Here is a 14,264-nt window from a genome sequence, read left to right as displayed (position 1 = left end):
AAAATAAATGCTGACCCTAAGGATTTAAGGTCAGAATTCTGTTCAAGTATGCAAAATATGAGTAAGGAATATCAGCTACTTTGATTCAGATAATTCAAATTGTATGAAGATATAAATTTAAATATTTTAATTGTGCTGTTTTGTACATTTCATTTTGTGACCAATTTACATATTTTCACTAAATCTTCAAATTATGCATTAACAAACTTGGCAAAATATTAAGTTGTAACTGATTACTGATGGAAAGCCTTAATTATGAATTAAGCATACTTGTGAATTTAATAAATTTTGTATTTAAAATATATATGTAAATTGTTATAAAAAAATACTTGTGCATGATCAAATTTTAATTAAGGACCTAGTTTCATGCAGTTGGGGGTATTAGTAGTGAGGGTTTTGTTAATATACACACACACTCCAACTTTTTTTTTTTTTCTTTTTTTTTCTCTCCCAATTCTTCACATCTGCTGTCTTACTAAGCAGTGGTGAATATTCCTTCAAACCTTTGCATGCACCCTTTCTCCAAGGTGGAGGAAATGATCTGCAGTTAATAAATATGCTATTAAATTTTTTTTATATAGAATTCTTTATACTCTTTGATTATTAATTTTTTGATTTTACTTTTTCTTGAGATTGCCATGTTAGTTTTCATCATTGATGGCAACCCAGCAAGCCTGCTGTGTTAGCAATATTGGCACAATTATTTAATTGTTTAACCTCATGATTGTGGCTTCATGATGGCAGATAATGGAACTCTTCACATCTTTATGTCCTAAGTGTTTACCAGTCTTTTCTACTTTCTTTTTGTTCTCGTGAATGGTGAAGGGGAAGATGGTAAGACTTCATATTAGTGTCCAAAGGCTGTAGTATCACTGTAGAAAGTACTATGTGGCCTGTTACCTACAGTAGTTAGTTTTAAATAGACTTGTCTTGTTTCATATTGTTAATGTCCAGTATTTCTTGAATACCCAAAGTTGTTGATAAAATTAACTTGCTTTAAATCCCATCAATTTGTTTCTGTGAATGTGTTGTCTTATGTGACAAGTTAGTTTATGTACAGGCCAGTATAGTCGAGAAGAAACTAGCTAGATGTACCTTAGTATCTGATAGTGGCAAACTGGGTGGGACCTGCCCTACTATGCCAGCACTGCTGTACACTGTGTGATGTACTGGTGATAATGTGCCTGGCCCTGGGCACCAGCCCGGCCCACACCACCAACTTCTCCCCACACTACTGCTGCACTCACTGTATATTACAAAAAATCAATCAAACTTTCCTCACTTTCACTGGTGTATCAACTTGCACCAAAGGTCTGAGATCCCAGTAACAGTATTCTTAGTGTAATAGTTAACTAATATTTCTGAAAACTTTAGATGCATAAAAAAATAGCACAGTAAACGTCTCATACACCAAGGAATTCCTTGCTAGGAACTAAGTATAGTAGTCAATTTCACTCTTGTAGTTTGAAAGTTTTTAAAGTTGAGTCTCTCTTAAACACTGTATTGCATATTTTAATGACCAGCACCTTGAAAATGTGAGCACGGTGGTATTTTTTTTTACTCATGCTGGTTCTCTTCAGTGGGACAAAAAAATGTTAGTACTAGATTCCTGAAGGTAAATTCCTGGTGATTATCTCATTGATTTTATTTAAGCAAACCCGAAAATCTCCATTGTAATGAACTACTTGGAACTATCTTCAGTTGTTGTTTGGCTATCACATCCAATTTGTTTGTCCTGTTGATTAATACATTGCATTGGGCAGCTTGTGTAGGGGAGTAATAAAGGTGATTATTTCAGGCCAGTTTTCATGACATGCAGCCATTTCTTTTGGCCTGTAAAACTTGTCTCAATAAACATGCCTTAATAAAGATCCATTGGAGTCATGTCCTATTCTTTGATTATATGTATCATAAACAACAATTTTGATACTTAGGTAGCACATTAATGAGGCTAATTATTTTGTATTTATATACAAAATTAGTCCATATTATTCACCACCTAAGATTGTTGTTTATGTTACAGCTAGATGCCATGTCTTGCCTGTATGGGGGAATTTGATTATTAGATCCTTGAGGTCATGGGGTGCTTGTTTGGAATGACTGATGCATGCTGACTGGAAATGGCTGATTGTCAGGTTCTTACTTTTTTCTTTGGACTTGTCCTTAGGGGGACAAAGCACAAATATACCAATGCAGTTTTGGCCATAAATTATGAAGCCTCAGGTGATAAGTAAATATTCTGATGCTTTAAATTCGGACAACTGACAGTCTGGCTGGGTGTGTGGGGCAGAGGTACCTACAGGCTATAAGACAGCCAGTCAGTGCTCATAGTTAAACTATAGGAGTAACTGCTTGTCCCCAGTGAGGCTTCAGAATGATGATCTTGGTCGTTCAGCACTATGGTCTCTATACCAGTAATATCTTGGGTTTATTGTTAATTTCATTCGTATTGTCTCCAGTATCTTTTTTATCTAGTATTTCCTTTTTCTTTCCATTTCCTGTGGCTTGCGTGCACATAAAATCCAACAAAATCCTGCTTATCTTCTTGGACCTTAATACTTGTTGATACTGTTGTGGCAAACATTGCAAGCAACAACAGTGCTAATTGTGCCGGGTAAGTCGAGCACCAGGCATGGAGCCAAGTAAGGAGATTGCATGCCCGTCTGAAGTGCTTAAATAACATTTTCTTTTCATTTCATGCATGCATTTTATTTCTTTTCATGTTTTTATTTTCATGAACTACTTTCCTTCATGACTGACTCCAATAGGTATTTTTTATCCTAAAATAACAAAAAGAGGCTACCAGATTAACTGTCATAGAATTGAGAGTTTGAATGTTAATCACATCAGCTAACCAGCAATGCAGGTCGTGCTATGTTCAGAGCTAAGTTTGTGCTTGAAGTTGTGGTTACAAATGATGCTTTTCAAGTTTAGTGGTTTAGGTGAAATGGCTAGCTGTGAGTGGCTGAACTGTTGAGAATAACTTCAGTATGTAGGTCACTTATGGCTGGCAGTCCCAAACCAAGACATTATTATTATTCCAGGTAATACTAGTAGTTCTAGACTTTGCTTGTGTCGTTGCTTTGTGACAAACTAGTCATGCATTTAGATGGTCAATTTCGTGTCAAGAGCAAACTTATTGATTTCCTGTATGTCATTTCAGTGTAAGTGGAAAACTCAATGTTTTATTCCCCCCTTGATGGAAGAAATGAGTAAGTTGTGTAAAAGCCAATGCTGCCAAACTTTTGCCAGGGAAAAGTGATGGACTTGTGAGCCTTACACAGAAATTTCATAAAGACTCCTTTTCTCTTGTACAACACCAAGAAAATTAGTCTGTTTTAAATGATACATAAAAAGGCTCTTGAGTAGCTTATTCATAGTAGTGGGAAACTTAGCCATAGATGAGACTGCACTCTAGGTTATATAGATGCTGCTGTTCCTGGCTTCACTTGACAGGTTCTTGATTGCCTGTCAGAGGTGGAAGAGATTTCTTTCTGATGTGAAAATTTTTGCATCAATGAAAGAACTCTCGTCCAATTAATTGTCATTATTGATTGAAAAGTGGCATTGACTTGTGATGCCAGAATACTGTATGGGATGTTTCACCTGTATGTGTTGTCTTGCTAGGAATGTTGTCATTATATGTTTATGATGGGTTGTCCATCATTGTACAACACACGTTGGTAAAATAAGTCATTTGGGGCAATGTGAAAATAATTAATCAATTGATAATCTTTCATCTAGAATTGTACTCTTCATAACCTTGATATAACGAGTCTTAACAGTTTTCCGATGCCAGTGTTTTGCTTCGGTGCCCAAACTTCACTGTTAGGGCATACTTCTGGGATTTAAACTCTCCCTTAATTAGCTTTTGAAGTTTGATTTGTAATTGGCTGGTTATTGTGTGTTTGCTGGGGGGGACTCAATGAAAGATTTGCCAATATGTGTAGTTTAGTACTGATGTCTACCCATAATGATCAACAGAAAAAGGAGCCTTGCGGAAGGAGGTTATCCGAAACAAGATTCGTGCTATTGGCAAAATGGCTCGAGTTTTCTCAGTTTTAAGGTGAGTAATTAAAGATGTAATTTGCTTTTGATATAGGATAAAGTAAAGGTGTATTCCAGATTTTAATTTAAATTTATTTAATTTCAAAATAAAACTTATTACTAAGTGTAATGTATTGACATAATGTATATAAGATTTAAAATCCTTAGAAAATAAAACTATTGTTTAATCATTGTTCATAATTTGTATAAGATAAAACTAAGAATGAACTATTCACAAGGGTTTTAATTTACCCCAAGGAGTACAATGGCTAAGGGAAGCCAGAGCTTTTTGCGGGCATATAAATTGGTGTGCAGATGCCAACGTAAGATTAGGAACCGGAATGAATGTTCACGTGATTAGCCTTCATTTATGCCAAAATTATGATTCACCTAATAGAAAGAAGTAATTTTGTTCATAATTTGTATAAGTCAAAACTGAGAATTAACTATTCACAAGGGTTTTAATTTAATGGGTTATAGGTAAAGTTGTAGGATTTGAACTTTTTGAAAGCACTTCCTGCTGGGAAAGTGGAATGATATATTTTTCATATCATTGTGGTACTGTATACTGTTTTTTATTTTCTTTGCTCTCATTTCTCTCCTCCAATCCCAGAATATTCCATTCTCTTATCTCATTATTTAAATTATTTTGTAAGAGATTTTCCCTTTTCTCCATACATAGCCTTGGCACATTGTTTTGATAACTATTTACTTGTCTCATTCATGGAAAGCAGTAAAAAGTGCAGCAAGAATGTTCACGGTGGTTTCTTTCTCCAATGTCATCTTTGCCTCCAAACTGTGCTGGCGTCTTATTCACGAAAGTAATGCAGTATAATTGAGTTGTTTAACTGGTGACTCTTGCAGAGAGGAGAGCGAAAGTGTGTTGCAGCTGAAAGGTCTTACCCCTACTGGTGCTCTGCCACTTGGAGCGTTGTCAGGTGGAAAAGCGTCATTGAAAAATGGTAAGTTACTGCACCTAAGGATTATTATTATTTTCTTTTTTTCTGTTACTGTACAGTATTTAAAATTTAGAGGATTTTAAATAACAGTGGACTACTGCTGTTAGTCTTGATTCCTGTGAATTTGTGAATAACCAGCTTAACACTTTTGCGCCCTGCGTGAGCGAGCCCTGCACTATCCCAGGTGGGTCCGGGTGTTCCACGGGAGTGCACGGTAATTATGAAAAGTGTGTACTCTTTTCAACTTTGTCACCTCAATTCTCATCCTAGGTTTTCAATTTGGTATCGATGTGCTCGCAATAGAATTCTCTATAGGACTAAATGCATATAAAGCCCAAAAGCCGGGCGAGAAAGTGAGAGCATGTTACCCGGAAACAAACACGAGCAGTAAAATGTGTACACTCTATCACTTGGACTGTCTCAGTTCTCATTCTGGGTCTTTCATTTTGGCATTGTGTTCTCAATAAAATTCACTACAGGAGTATATGCAAATATAAAGTCGAAAAGCTCGACGTACCACCCACAGCAAACAAAGAAAATGTAGCGTTATCCCAGTGAGCGCTCATCAAGAGCAATAAAATGGGTATACTCTTTTCAACTTTGTTACCTCAATTCTGGTCCTAGGTCTTTCATTTTGGTATCAATGTATTTGCAATGAAATTCCCTACAGGAGTACATGCATATTATGTCCAAAACCGCTTCGTGCCCCTACTGAAGCCGCCGACAGTGCAATACTGTGTTGATACCGGAATTTTGGCTACTAAATTTAGCACGCAATACTACGTTGTTACCGGCACATAGTGTTAAGGTTCTCTGGGAGGGAAAATATATATATGCTATAATTGCCCAGTGGCAATTGGGCAAAAGACTTCAATTGGTTTGGTAATTGTCATTCACAATGTCGTTCACTATTAGACTGCTGGTGTTATCAATATCTGAAAAAATTGCAAATGAACCTTCATTTCCTTCCTGAGCTTTGGTAAACAGATGAACACCATTTCTGGCACATCACCTTCCGGCCAGTGAATGCATAGGATGACCACACCAGGGACATTGATATCGTGCAAAATTACAAGAATTTTAAGGGCCTGGAAGATCTTGATGGTAAAGTGGAATATATTATAAATATAGTTAACTTGAATATTATTCGTCAAAATATGAAATAAGCTGCTTTAAGAGCAAGGGAAGAGACTTGAGGAATGAATTTGACGGTGATGACTTGTGCCATGCTGATGACTCAAACTTTGAGTTGCTGATTGAAACCTCTTTGATGCTACAATATTTGATTCCGCTGAAAATGTTAATGGTACATTGGAATACCAGCTTCATCATGGCTGTGGTAAAGAAAACCATTTTTGTCAAAACAACTTTGCTTGTTTGCATCAACAAGCCACTCGATGTGACGTCATTTGTACTTTTACAGGTATATTCCTGCCCAGGCCCTAAGCTTCTGGCTGGCCCATCAAATGTTACTCGTTTCACATTTCTTTCTTGGGCAGTGTATGAGTAATGACTCGTATGTTCACTTCAGTAAGATTGTCTTGTGTGTTTAAGAACTTTTGTTCTGTTAAATCTTATTTGAAATCTTATTTAGTTTGCAAGTCTGCATTGTGTTTGATAATGTTCAAATGGTCTGTTAAGCATTTCTTCATAGTGCTAACATTTCCTCTCATCTTCTAAAATCTGTAAGTCATGCACATGGATATCCAAGCCTGATGCGATGTAAGTGTACTTCAGTTTTTCTATTGCTCCCTTTCAACAAAATAAGTGGTTTGTAGTTGGTTGAATTTTTGTGCCAACCTGCAGATCCTTATAATTTGTACTGATGCTAGTAGTTATTATATATTAGTGGTGTGTGTTGATCATTGTGCAAGCTGCTGTGACGATAGAGAGAAATGTGTGCATATTGTCAAGTGAACCAAATATGATGCCACAAGATGCTAAATTTGATAATGTTTGTTTCGTTGGTTAGGGAATCTTTACTATTATCCAGCTAAATCAGCAGCCGACTCGAGCTTCTATAACAGAGGGAAAATTTGGTTAATGAAGTGGGCGTGTGGTGACTTGACACGAAGCTGTGCTGCAGATGTTCATTCTGTGAATTACCAGTTGAAGCACATTTGACATTACAAAATCTGATTACGATTTAAGTGTCAAAAGTGTTTAGTATATAATAAGTAGCATGGTGCAGCAAATTTGGTCCATTTGACAACAAAGGCAGATCTCTTGGTGATTGTACTAAGAAAACTAACTGCCTTTAAGTAGCGCAAATTTGCTACATCATGCTACATAACCTGATTAAAATAGTGTCTGATTTTTACCAATTGTGGTATTAAAGTTATTATTGTGATATTGTTATTGATGTCAATGGCAGCTGCACCAAAGGGTGCATCACGGCATTGTGTACACCTGTTACGAGGTTGCATGTGAGTAGAGCGTCGGTAGATGGTGGGTTGGCTCTGGGTAGATAATGAGGATGTGACACCTGCCAGTCTGTGGCTGGAGTTTGTGATTAACTGGAGGCATAGTTGCCAGAGCCCACCAAGCTGCTGCCATTGGTACCTGACTTGGTACAGGGATTGTAAACATACTCATTGAGGCCTATTTTTTATTATTATTTATATATAATATTCCAGTACTGGATAATATATATGTAAGGAAATACCGATTGTCTAGTAGTGTGTTTGTGCTGGATGTTAGCCCAGGGCAATCTGTTGGGAACAAGGTGATGCAGTAGAAATACAGCAGCACCCCTAAGGAGACTAATAAAGTGAACTTTGTGCAAAAACATTTCTTATTGATCACAAATAAGTACAGTATTAAGAAAGTATCCAGAGATCAGGTGGCACATTGTTGTAGGGTTTCCTTCAACAAATCTTGGTGTTAAGTGCCAGAAACTAGTTGTGAGTGTGTATACAATCTTCTCTAAAAGATGGTGTAATATTTAAGTGGTTTTAAACTTAATGGGTAGTTATGTACTAGTCATGTTACTACAGGTAGTTGCAATTTAATGGAGGCAAGGTGATGTATTTATTGTGTGCACTAGATGTGCTTGCTCTCAGGAGCTGGTAAAATATCAGCTTAAACGGTTGGTAAATGATGAGTAAATCTTTTTGATTTTGGAGCATGTTTGAGCTATTGATGTTTAATATATTTAAATGTTTTCCCCCCATACTGTAGTGTCTTGTGTTTCTCAAATTATTTGTAATTATAAATATAAATTATAATTATAGAATAAAATGATTAATTTTAAATATCTGCAGCAATGGCAGGCTTCTCTCCAAACCACAAGATTACATCCTTTGCGGAGGCTAAGGGTCTCGATGCAATGAATGAGCGCATGCCTCCAAGGAAGGATGCGCCCGCAATCACTCAGCCTGTCTCCTCTCCTGCCTCAGAAGATGCAGACAAGTCCAACTCATCCAACACAGCACCCAACACCCACTTGTGAAACCCACAGCCTCAGGTAAGTTCCTTCATATAAGACTGCCACTAGCTATGTGTGCTCAAGCTGTTGGGAATGACTTTCTACCATACAATACAATAAATGATTGAGAGCCCTGGTACATTGGCTAAGAGATGTGCACTGCAATTAGGGCTTAATTTTGTATGTGATCAAGTTATGTTGAAAATATTCTTGGCATGGCATTACATAGACGTTATTTATGGCGTGTTTTAATTCGTGATAGCCAATCTGGTTATATTATTTTGGTTGTCTTAGGTTTGTTCTTTCAGCCATCCACTATAATATTGGACACTTGTATAATTATGCAACACCTTATTTAAATCAAAGGTGAAGAGGTACCTGTAAAATGGTAAATTTTCTAAAGGTAATCTCATATGACACTACATAATTTTTTGGCACTTGTGCACATCTGGTACATTGGGAGCCAGTCGGCTGAGCGGACAGCACACTGGACTTGTGATTCTGTGATCTCGGGTTCGATCCCGAGGGCCGGCGAGAAACAATGGGCAGAGTTTCTTTCACCCTATGCCCCTGTTACCTAGCAGTAAAATAGGTACCTGGGTGTTAGTCAGCTGTCACGGGCTGCTTCCTGGGGGTGGAGGCCTGTCGAGGACCGGGCCGCGGGGACACTAAAGCCCCGAAATCATCTCAAGATAACCTCAAGAAGATCTGTTACTGGCACAGCCTTCCCATCTTTCATGTGCCAAAAACTATCTCACTTAATTCTGTGATCAGTACACTAAATACTATATTTAATTCAATCCTTACTTTGTATGAAAATTATGTACATAGATGCATATTGGTTATGGCCAGTAGCATGAATATTACTGTGCATTATTAGTACTCCGTGTGGCTGAAAATAATGTAAGGCCACAATTAAATTAAGAGATGGGTGATATTTTTCACTATTATTGTAATTTACTGCTTTGGCTACACTAATTTTGCTCTGTCCATGGGATATTGAGAGTTTTAGGCTCTATAAAATAAAACTTAAGCTAATTATTATTTATAAATAAATTCAAAGATGGCTTCTAAGACACTAGAAAGGGTAGCTGTAATATTACTCACATAAACTACTGTTTCAGGTTGGCTTGGTGTGTGAATGTAGGTGATGAAATGTAAACATGCTGATCTCAAGTGTGTGGTGACTGAGCAGGGTGAGGCTGTCTGGCCAGTTACTGGTTGTGATGCAAGTGTTGCCTCAGCCCCTGGTGGGCCTCACTGGTCAGCCAACCCCACTGGAAATCCTGCCAAACTGTTGCCGCTATCAATGCTACTGTCGGCTAGGACTGGGCTAGGCCAGGTCGCGGGCCAAGTGATCTTGGGGGCCCATCAGTGCTGCCACCACAGAGGGTGCATGGAAGAGTGGCAGATGCGGCCTGGCCGGCCCCAGGTCACCAGCACCAAGCTGCTGCTGCTAGAGACTTATGACTCGGTCACCTAACCCCTTCCAGTGTCCTTTCCAGTACACTGTCAGACTACCACCCTCTGTGTTGCCTACACTGTTGGATTTCAGTTACACCCTCTTTACCCATTGTGTTGGTGATGACATAAGACAGGACCATGAGTGTTTCCATGGAGCTGCCAGGGCTGTCATTGTTTGAGAGCCTTTGCTAGGCCCCAGCTCTAATGAATAGCCAGTGGACAGGCGTTAGCACAGTGGTGTGAAATGTGACTGCGTGAACCCTCCAGAAAGGCCATAATGACCAGGAGTCACCAGCTGCAGTGTCTGTCCAGGTTGTGTCACATACTAACAATGATACGTCTACATGAAACATTACTCACATTATCTAAGTGAAACCTGTTCATACATTGACAAAATCATGTAAATAGTTTTCTTTATTATTGTGTATAGCATGCTTGAATAATTACAGACTGTCGTACAGCCTCTCTAAAACCCCCTCTGTAGCAAGACAGCAGCCTGTGTATTGGTCCAATGGACTGTTGGCAAGCTTTTCCTGAATATCTGCCATCAATGTGACATTTAAGGATGCAATACATTTTGGCCTGTGTGCAATATATCCTCATTCTCATCTAGAATCCGAAATTATCTTAGGTTAGAAATGGTAGCTTGTCATCTCTTGATCATTGTTCTGTGGCTCCTCAAAATGTAATTTCTATAAGTTTAATACCATGTAGTGTTAAGCCATATTCTACAGAGGGAGTGGTGTACATGCCGCAGAGAAGCAACCTGTTTCCAGGACTATTAATCCTCATGTAATTTAGTCCCTCTGATGGTACCGTTACATGTTAAAGATGATCCTGTTGCTAATGGACGTTTTCTTCTTGATGGTAATTTTCATACATGCAACTGTTTTGTCATGTGAGACTGTAGGATTCATATTTATCAATTCTGCCATATTAAGTGTTATATAAAAGATTACTACTAATAATAAGTCGTGTTTAAAAACAAATTTTATGCCTTTTTCCAAACCAAAGTGTCCTAGTCATATTTCTCGCGTGGAAACAAGGCATCGGGGCCCAGCGAGTAGCATGTTGGGCCTGTCGGAGCCCCATCTCCCTTCCCTCCCTCCCACCCCAAGAAAATTGTGGGCCTTGCTCGCTGTGTGCTAGGATCCATCAGCCATCACTTCCCCCATGTTTTAAGTGTTCACACAAAAACCATAAAGGAAGTTTACCATCCTGTAATTGCTCTCACTCATTTTTCACTTTGAAACTTTGCTGGTTGGTGTAAATTTTTAACATGCAAGTAGCCCTTAACTTTTTTTCTCTTGTAGCTCTTAATACCCATGAGAAATATGTGAATGTGCGTTGAAAGTGGTTATAATGCTATGTTAATATTTATGATTATAGTGAGGAAAAACTGAATTTGAAATACTTTTAATTGTGAGGTAGATGTTGATTGCTTCAATCTGGTATAAATACATTATTTTCTTGTGGAATAGGATCCAAGTTTTCTCTTGTTACCTTGTTCAATTAATAAATCTATTAGAAAAGTGTCAAATGTTGTATATCACAAATATAACCTTCCATATTGTTTTTACAATTTGAAGCTGATGTTCTGTTGTCAGTCCAAAGTATAAGCTCCTTTATGCCAAGCTTTTAAAGGCCAAGCTATTCCAGGCTGCTGCATGGAAGTGGCTGATGGTATAGGCTCAGAACCATTGAATTGCAATAACAGTATACTGTAAAGATATGACTATATAACATTACATAAGGTGTGTGTGCATGTACTTATGTATGTATATATTGTGCATTTGTACATACCTATGTATGTATATATTGTGCATTTGTACATACACACACACACTACACACATACACACACACACATACACACACTACACACGCACACATGATGGAGGTAGCGAGTATGTTGGTGTAGAGCCCCCCACAGCCACCAAATAAGATTCCTGCACCCCTGGACAATGTGGCCTTGAGCCCTTGCTACAGGTCAGTCATTGAGAGGCAAATCCCAGTCTGCTTCCTCATGCAGTGTACAGGAAACTGTTTATCCCTTGCATACACATCACTAAGAGATAATAAGACATGTTAATTATTATAAACTTCTCAAGTGTAATCAGTAAATATTCCTGAGCCATAATCATGACCTGTATCAGTGTGTTACAAACTACAAGCCTTTGTGCAACTGTTTTATACTTCTCAGCATCTCTGCCTTTGTGGTGTACTGTAATATACTTAGTTATATAGCCATGTTCATTCTTTTTGTTTAACTGTTCTAATTCAAAGGATAATTATTATGACTGAACGTTTGCATTGTTTCGACATTGAGATTCTAAATAAATTCTAAGAATCTTTAACCATATTTTTTCTTCATAAACCCACTAATTTTTTATAATAATTTTTTTTAAGTTTGTCAGTATATCAACGGTAACACAGACTTCACAGCAGTAGACTCTAATAGTCAAGAGAGTGAGTGTACCTAAGGGTTGTAGAAGTAGGCTCTTCCAATGTGTTATTTAACGTGCCCGAGTCATGATTAATTTGACCATTTTTTTTCAATTGATATTTCTTTGATGTTTAATATATAAAAGTAATACTTAAACTATATAAAAATAAATATTAAAATACATGGTAATTATACTTAATTTTTTTTATATATATAAATTTTCCTAATAAAATAATAATTTAATTATTTTTTCAGTTTCTGGTTTCAAGAATTCCTCGCCAGTTTTTGTCAATTCATGTTACTATTTTATATGTTGTGATCATATTGCTTGTTTTCTTGTGTCTTCTAGCTTTGGCATATTTGACGCCCCCAGCCTGTCTTCGTAACAATTGTTTTGCAGTTCTGGAAGCCATTTTGTAGCATTCCTTTGCACCTTTTCCAGTTTGATAATATGCTTCTTGATGTGGGCACCATATAACTGCTGCATATTCCAATTTTGTGTCATAAAACTTGTAAAGAGTGTCTTTAGTATTTTATCATTATGTATTTAAAGCATTTCTGAAGTTGGAGATTGTAGCATATGCTCCTCGCCGTGTTCATTGTGTTCCTGTGGTGACAGTCTACTGTGCAGAACCACCTCCAGATTTTCCTTTGTTAGAGATCTTCAATTACTTTGCAAATAATTTGTAGGTTTGGGGCTTATTTTCTCCTATTCCACATTCCATAACGTTGCATTTATTCACAATGAGTTCTATTTGCCACATGGTGCTTCATTCACTTATTTTTGTCTAGGTCATTTTAAAGGGCATGGCAATCATCTTAAGTCTTGCCTAGTAGCTTAGCATCATTGGCAAACGTGTTCATATAATTCTGTATGCATTCTGGTTAATCATCTATGTACACGATGAGCATTACTGGTGCAAGAACCAGTAATTAATCGCATCACCCTGTGGTACTCTGCTAGTAACACTTCCAGTCGGATGCATTGCCTCTCGATCAGTGTTACAAGTGGAGTATCAAAGGTTCGGTTCTGTGTAGTTACACAACCCATCCTCATAAATAAAGGCCAAAGGCCATTTCATGCACCTGCCAAACCCCCTGTTTGTAAATGAAAAATGGTTTACATATGACTCACAACTGATGACATCCAAACACTTCCGGAACAAGTGCTTAGCTGATGATTTTGTTCGAACCACAACACTCATAAATCCTTCACCCACTAACTACAAATACAAATAATTGCCAACAGAACCTAAATACCTAACCGAACCAATGCTTAAATATGCACAGTATGCTAATATATAACAATATTAATTTATATTTGAGAAAATTCCTATTTTGAATGAACAGCATGTTAAAATTGATAAATGCATCCTTGGGGTTGATGAAATTTGAGATGGTTGATGAAAAAGCCTGATGAAATGGATTTGGTCTGAGGATGGGTTGAGTTACAGGATGAGAGCTACACTTGTGGTGTGCCTTCTTCCCAGTACTCTTTGCCATGTAACTGCTTGAAACTACTGATGATTTTGGCCTCCTCCACCTTCTCACTTGTTTTATTTCAACCATCTGCCACTCTGCATTTTTTATTTATTTTTTGGGTGCACCTTTGTTTCCTTAGCTTGAATCTGTGACATGTTCTTGAAGTTGTTATATTCAAGAATTTCTCTTATCAATTGTGGTCGATTCTTATTATTTTGTAAGTGGTGATCATAATACTTTTTTATATATTCTAGCTTTGGCACATTTAGTGCCTCTAACCTCTCTTCGTAACTCTTGCCTTTCAGTTCCGGAAGTCACTTTTAAGCATGCTTTGCACCTTTTCCAGTTTATTGATGAGCTTCTTGAGACATGGGCACCATACATCTACTGCATATTCCAATTTTAGTCTCACAAGTTGAGAACAGTTTTGGTATTTCACC

The 14,264-nt window shown here is 37.5% G+C and overlaps 1 protein-coding gene across 8 annotated transcripts in view; it reads left to right on the top strand.

The window, feature by feature from the left end:
* Positions 1 to 12,253, top strand: part of LOC123770779 (serine/threonine-protein phosphatase 2B catalytic subunit 2) — a 213,847-nt gene extending 201,594 nt beyond the window's left edge. For 4 of the 8 annotated variants that reach the window (XM_045762931.2, XM_045762930.2, XM_069305918.1 and 1 more), the window contains 5 exons: positions 2,591 to 2,614; positions 3,985 to 4,066; positions 4,912 to 5,009; positions 8,270 to 8,472; positions 9,558 to 12,253. In XM_045762931.2, coding sequence (XP_045618887.1) covers positions 2,591 to 2,614; positions 3,985 to 4,066; positions 4,912 to 5,009; positions 8,270 to 8,457 — 392 coding nt within the window. In that variant the 3' untranslated portion in view covers positions 8,458 to 8,472; positions 9,558 to 12,253. The remainder of the gene's footprint in view (positions 1 to 2,590; positions 2,615 to 3,984; positions 4,067 to 4,911; positions 5,010 to 8,269; positions 8,473 to 9,557) is intronic. The other 4 variants (XM_069305922.1, XM_069305921.1, XM_069305919.1 and 1 more) reach the window with 1 other exon arrangement.
* Positions 12,254 to 14,264: the final 2,011 nt, after the last annotated feature.

The sequence above is a fragment of the Procambarus clarkii genome, chromosome 56, assembly GCF_040958095.1.
Source record: "Procambarus clarkii isolate CNS0578487 chromosome 56, FALCON_Pclarkii_2.0, whole genome shotgun sequence".
Lineage (NCBI taxonomy): Eukaryota > Metazoa > Arthropoda > Malacostraca > Decapoda > Cambaridae > Procambarus > Procambarus clarkii.
The sequence above is the reverse complement of the archived record's forward strand: the minus strand, read 5'-3'. Positions and strand labels throughout refer to the sequence as shown.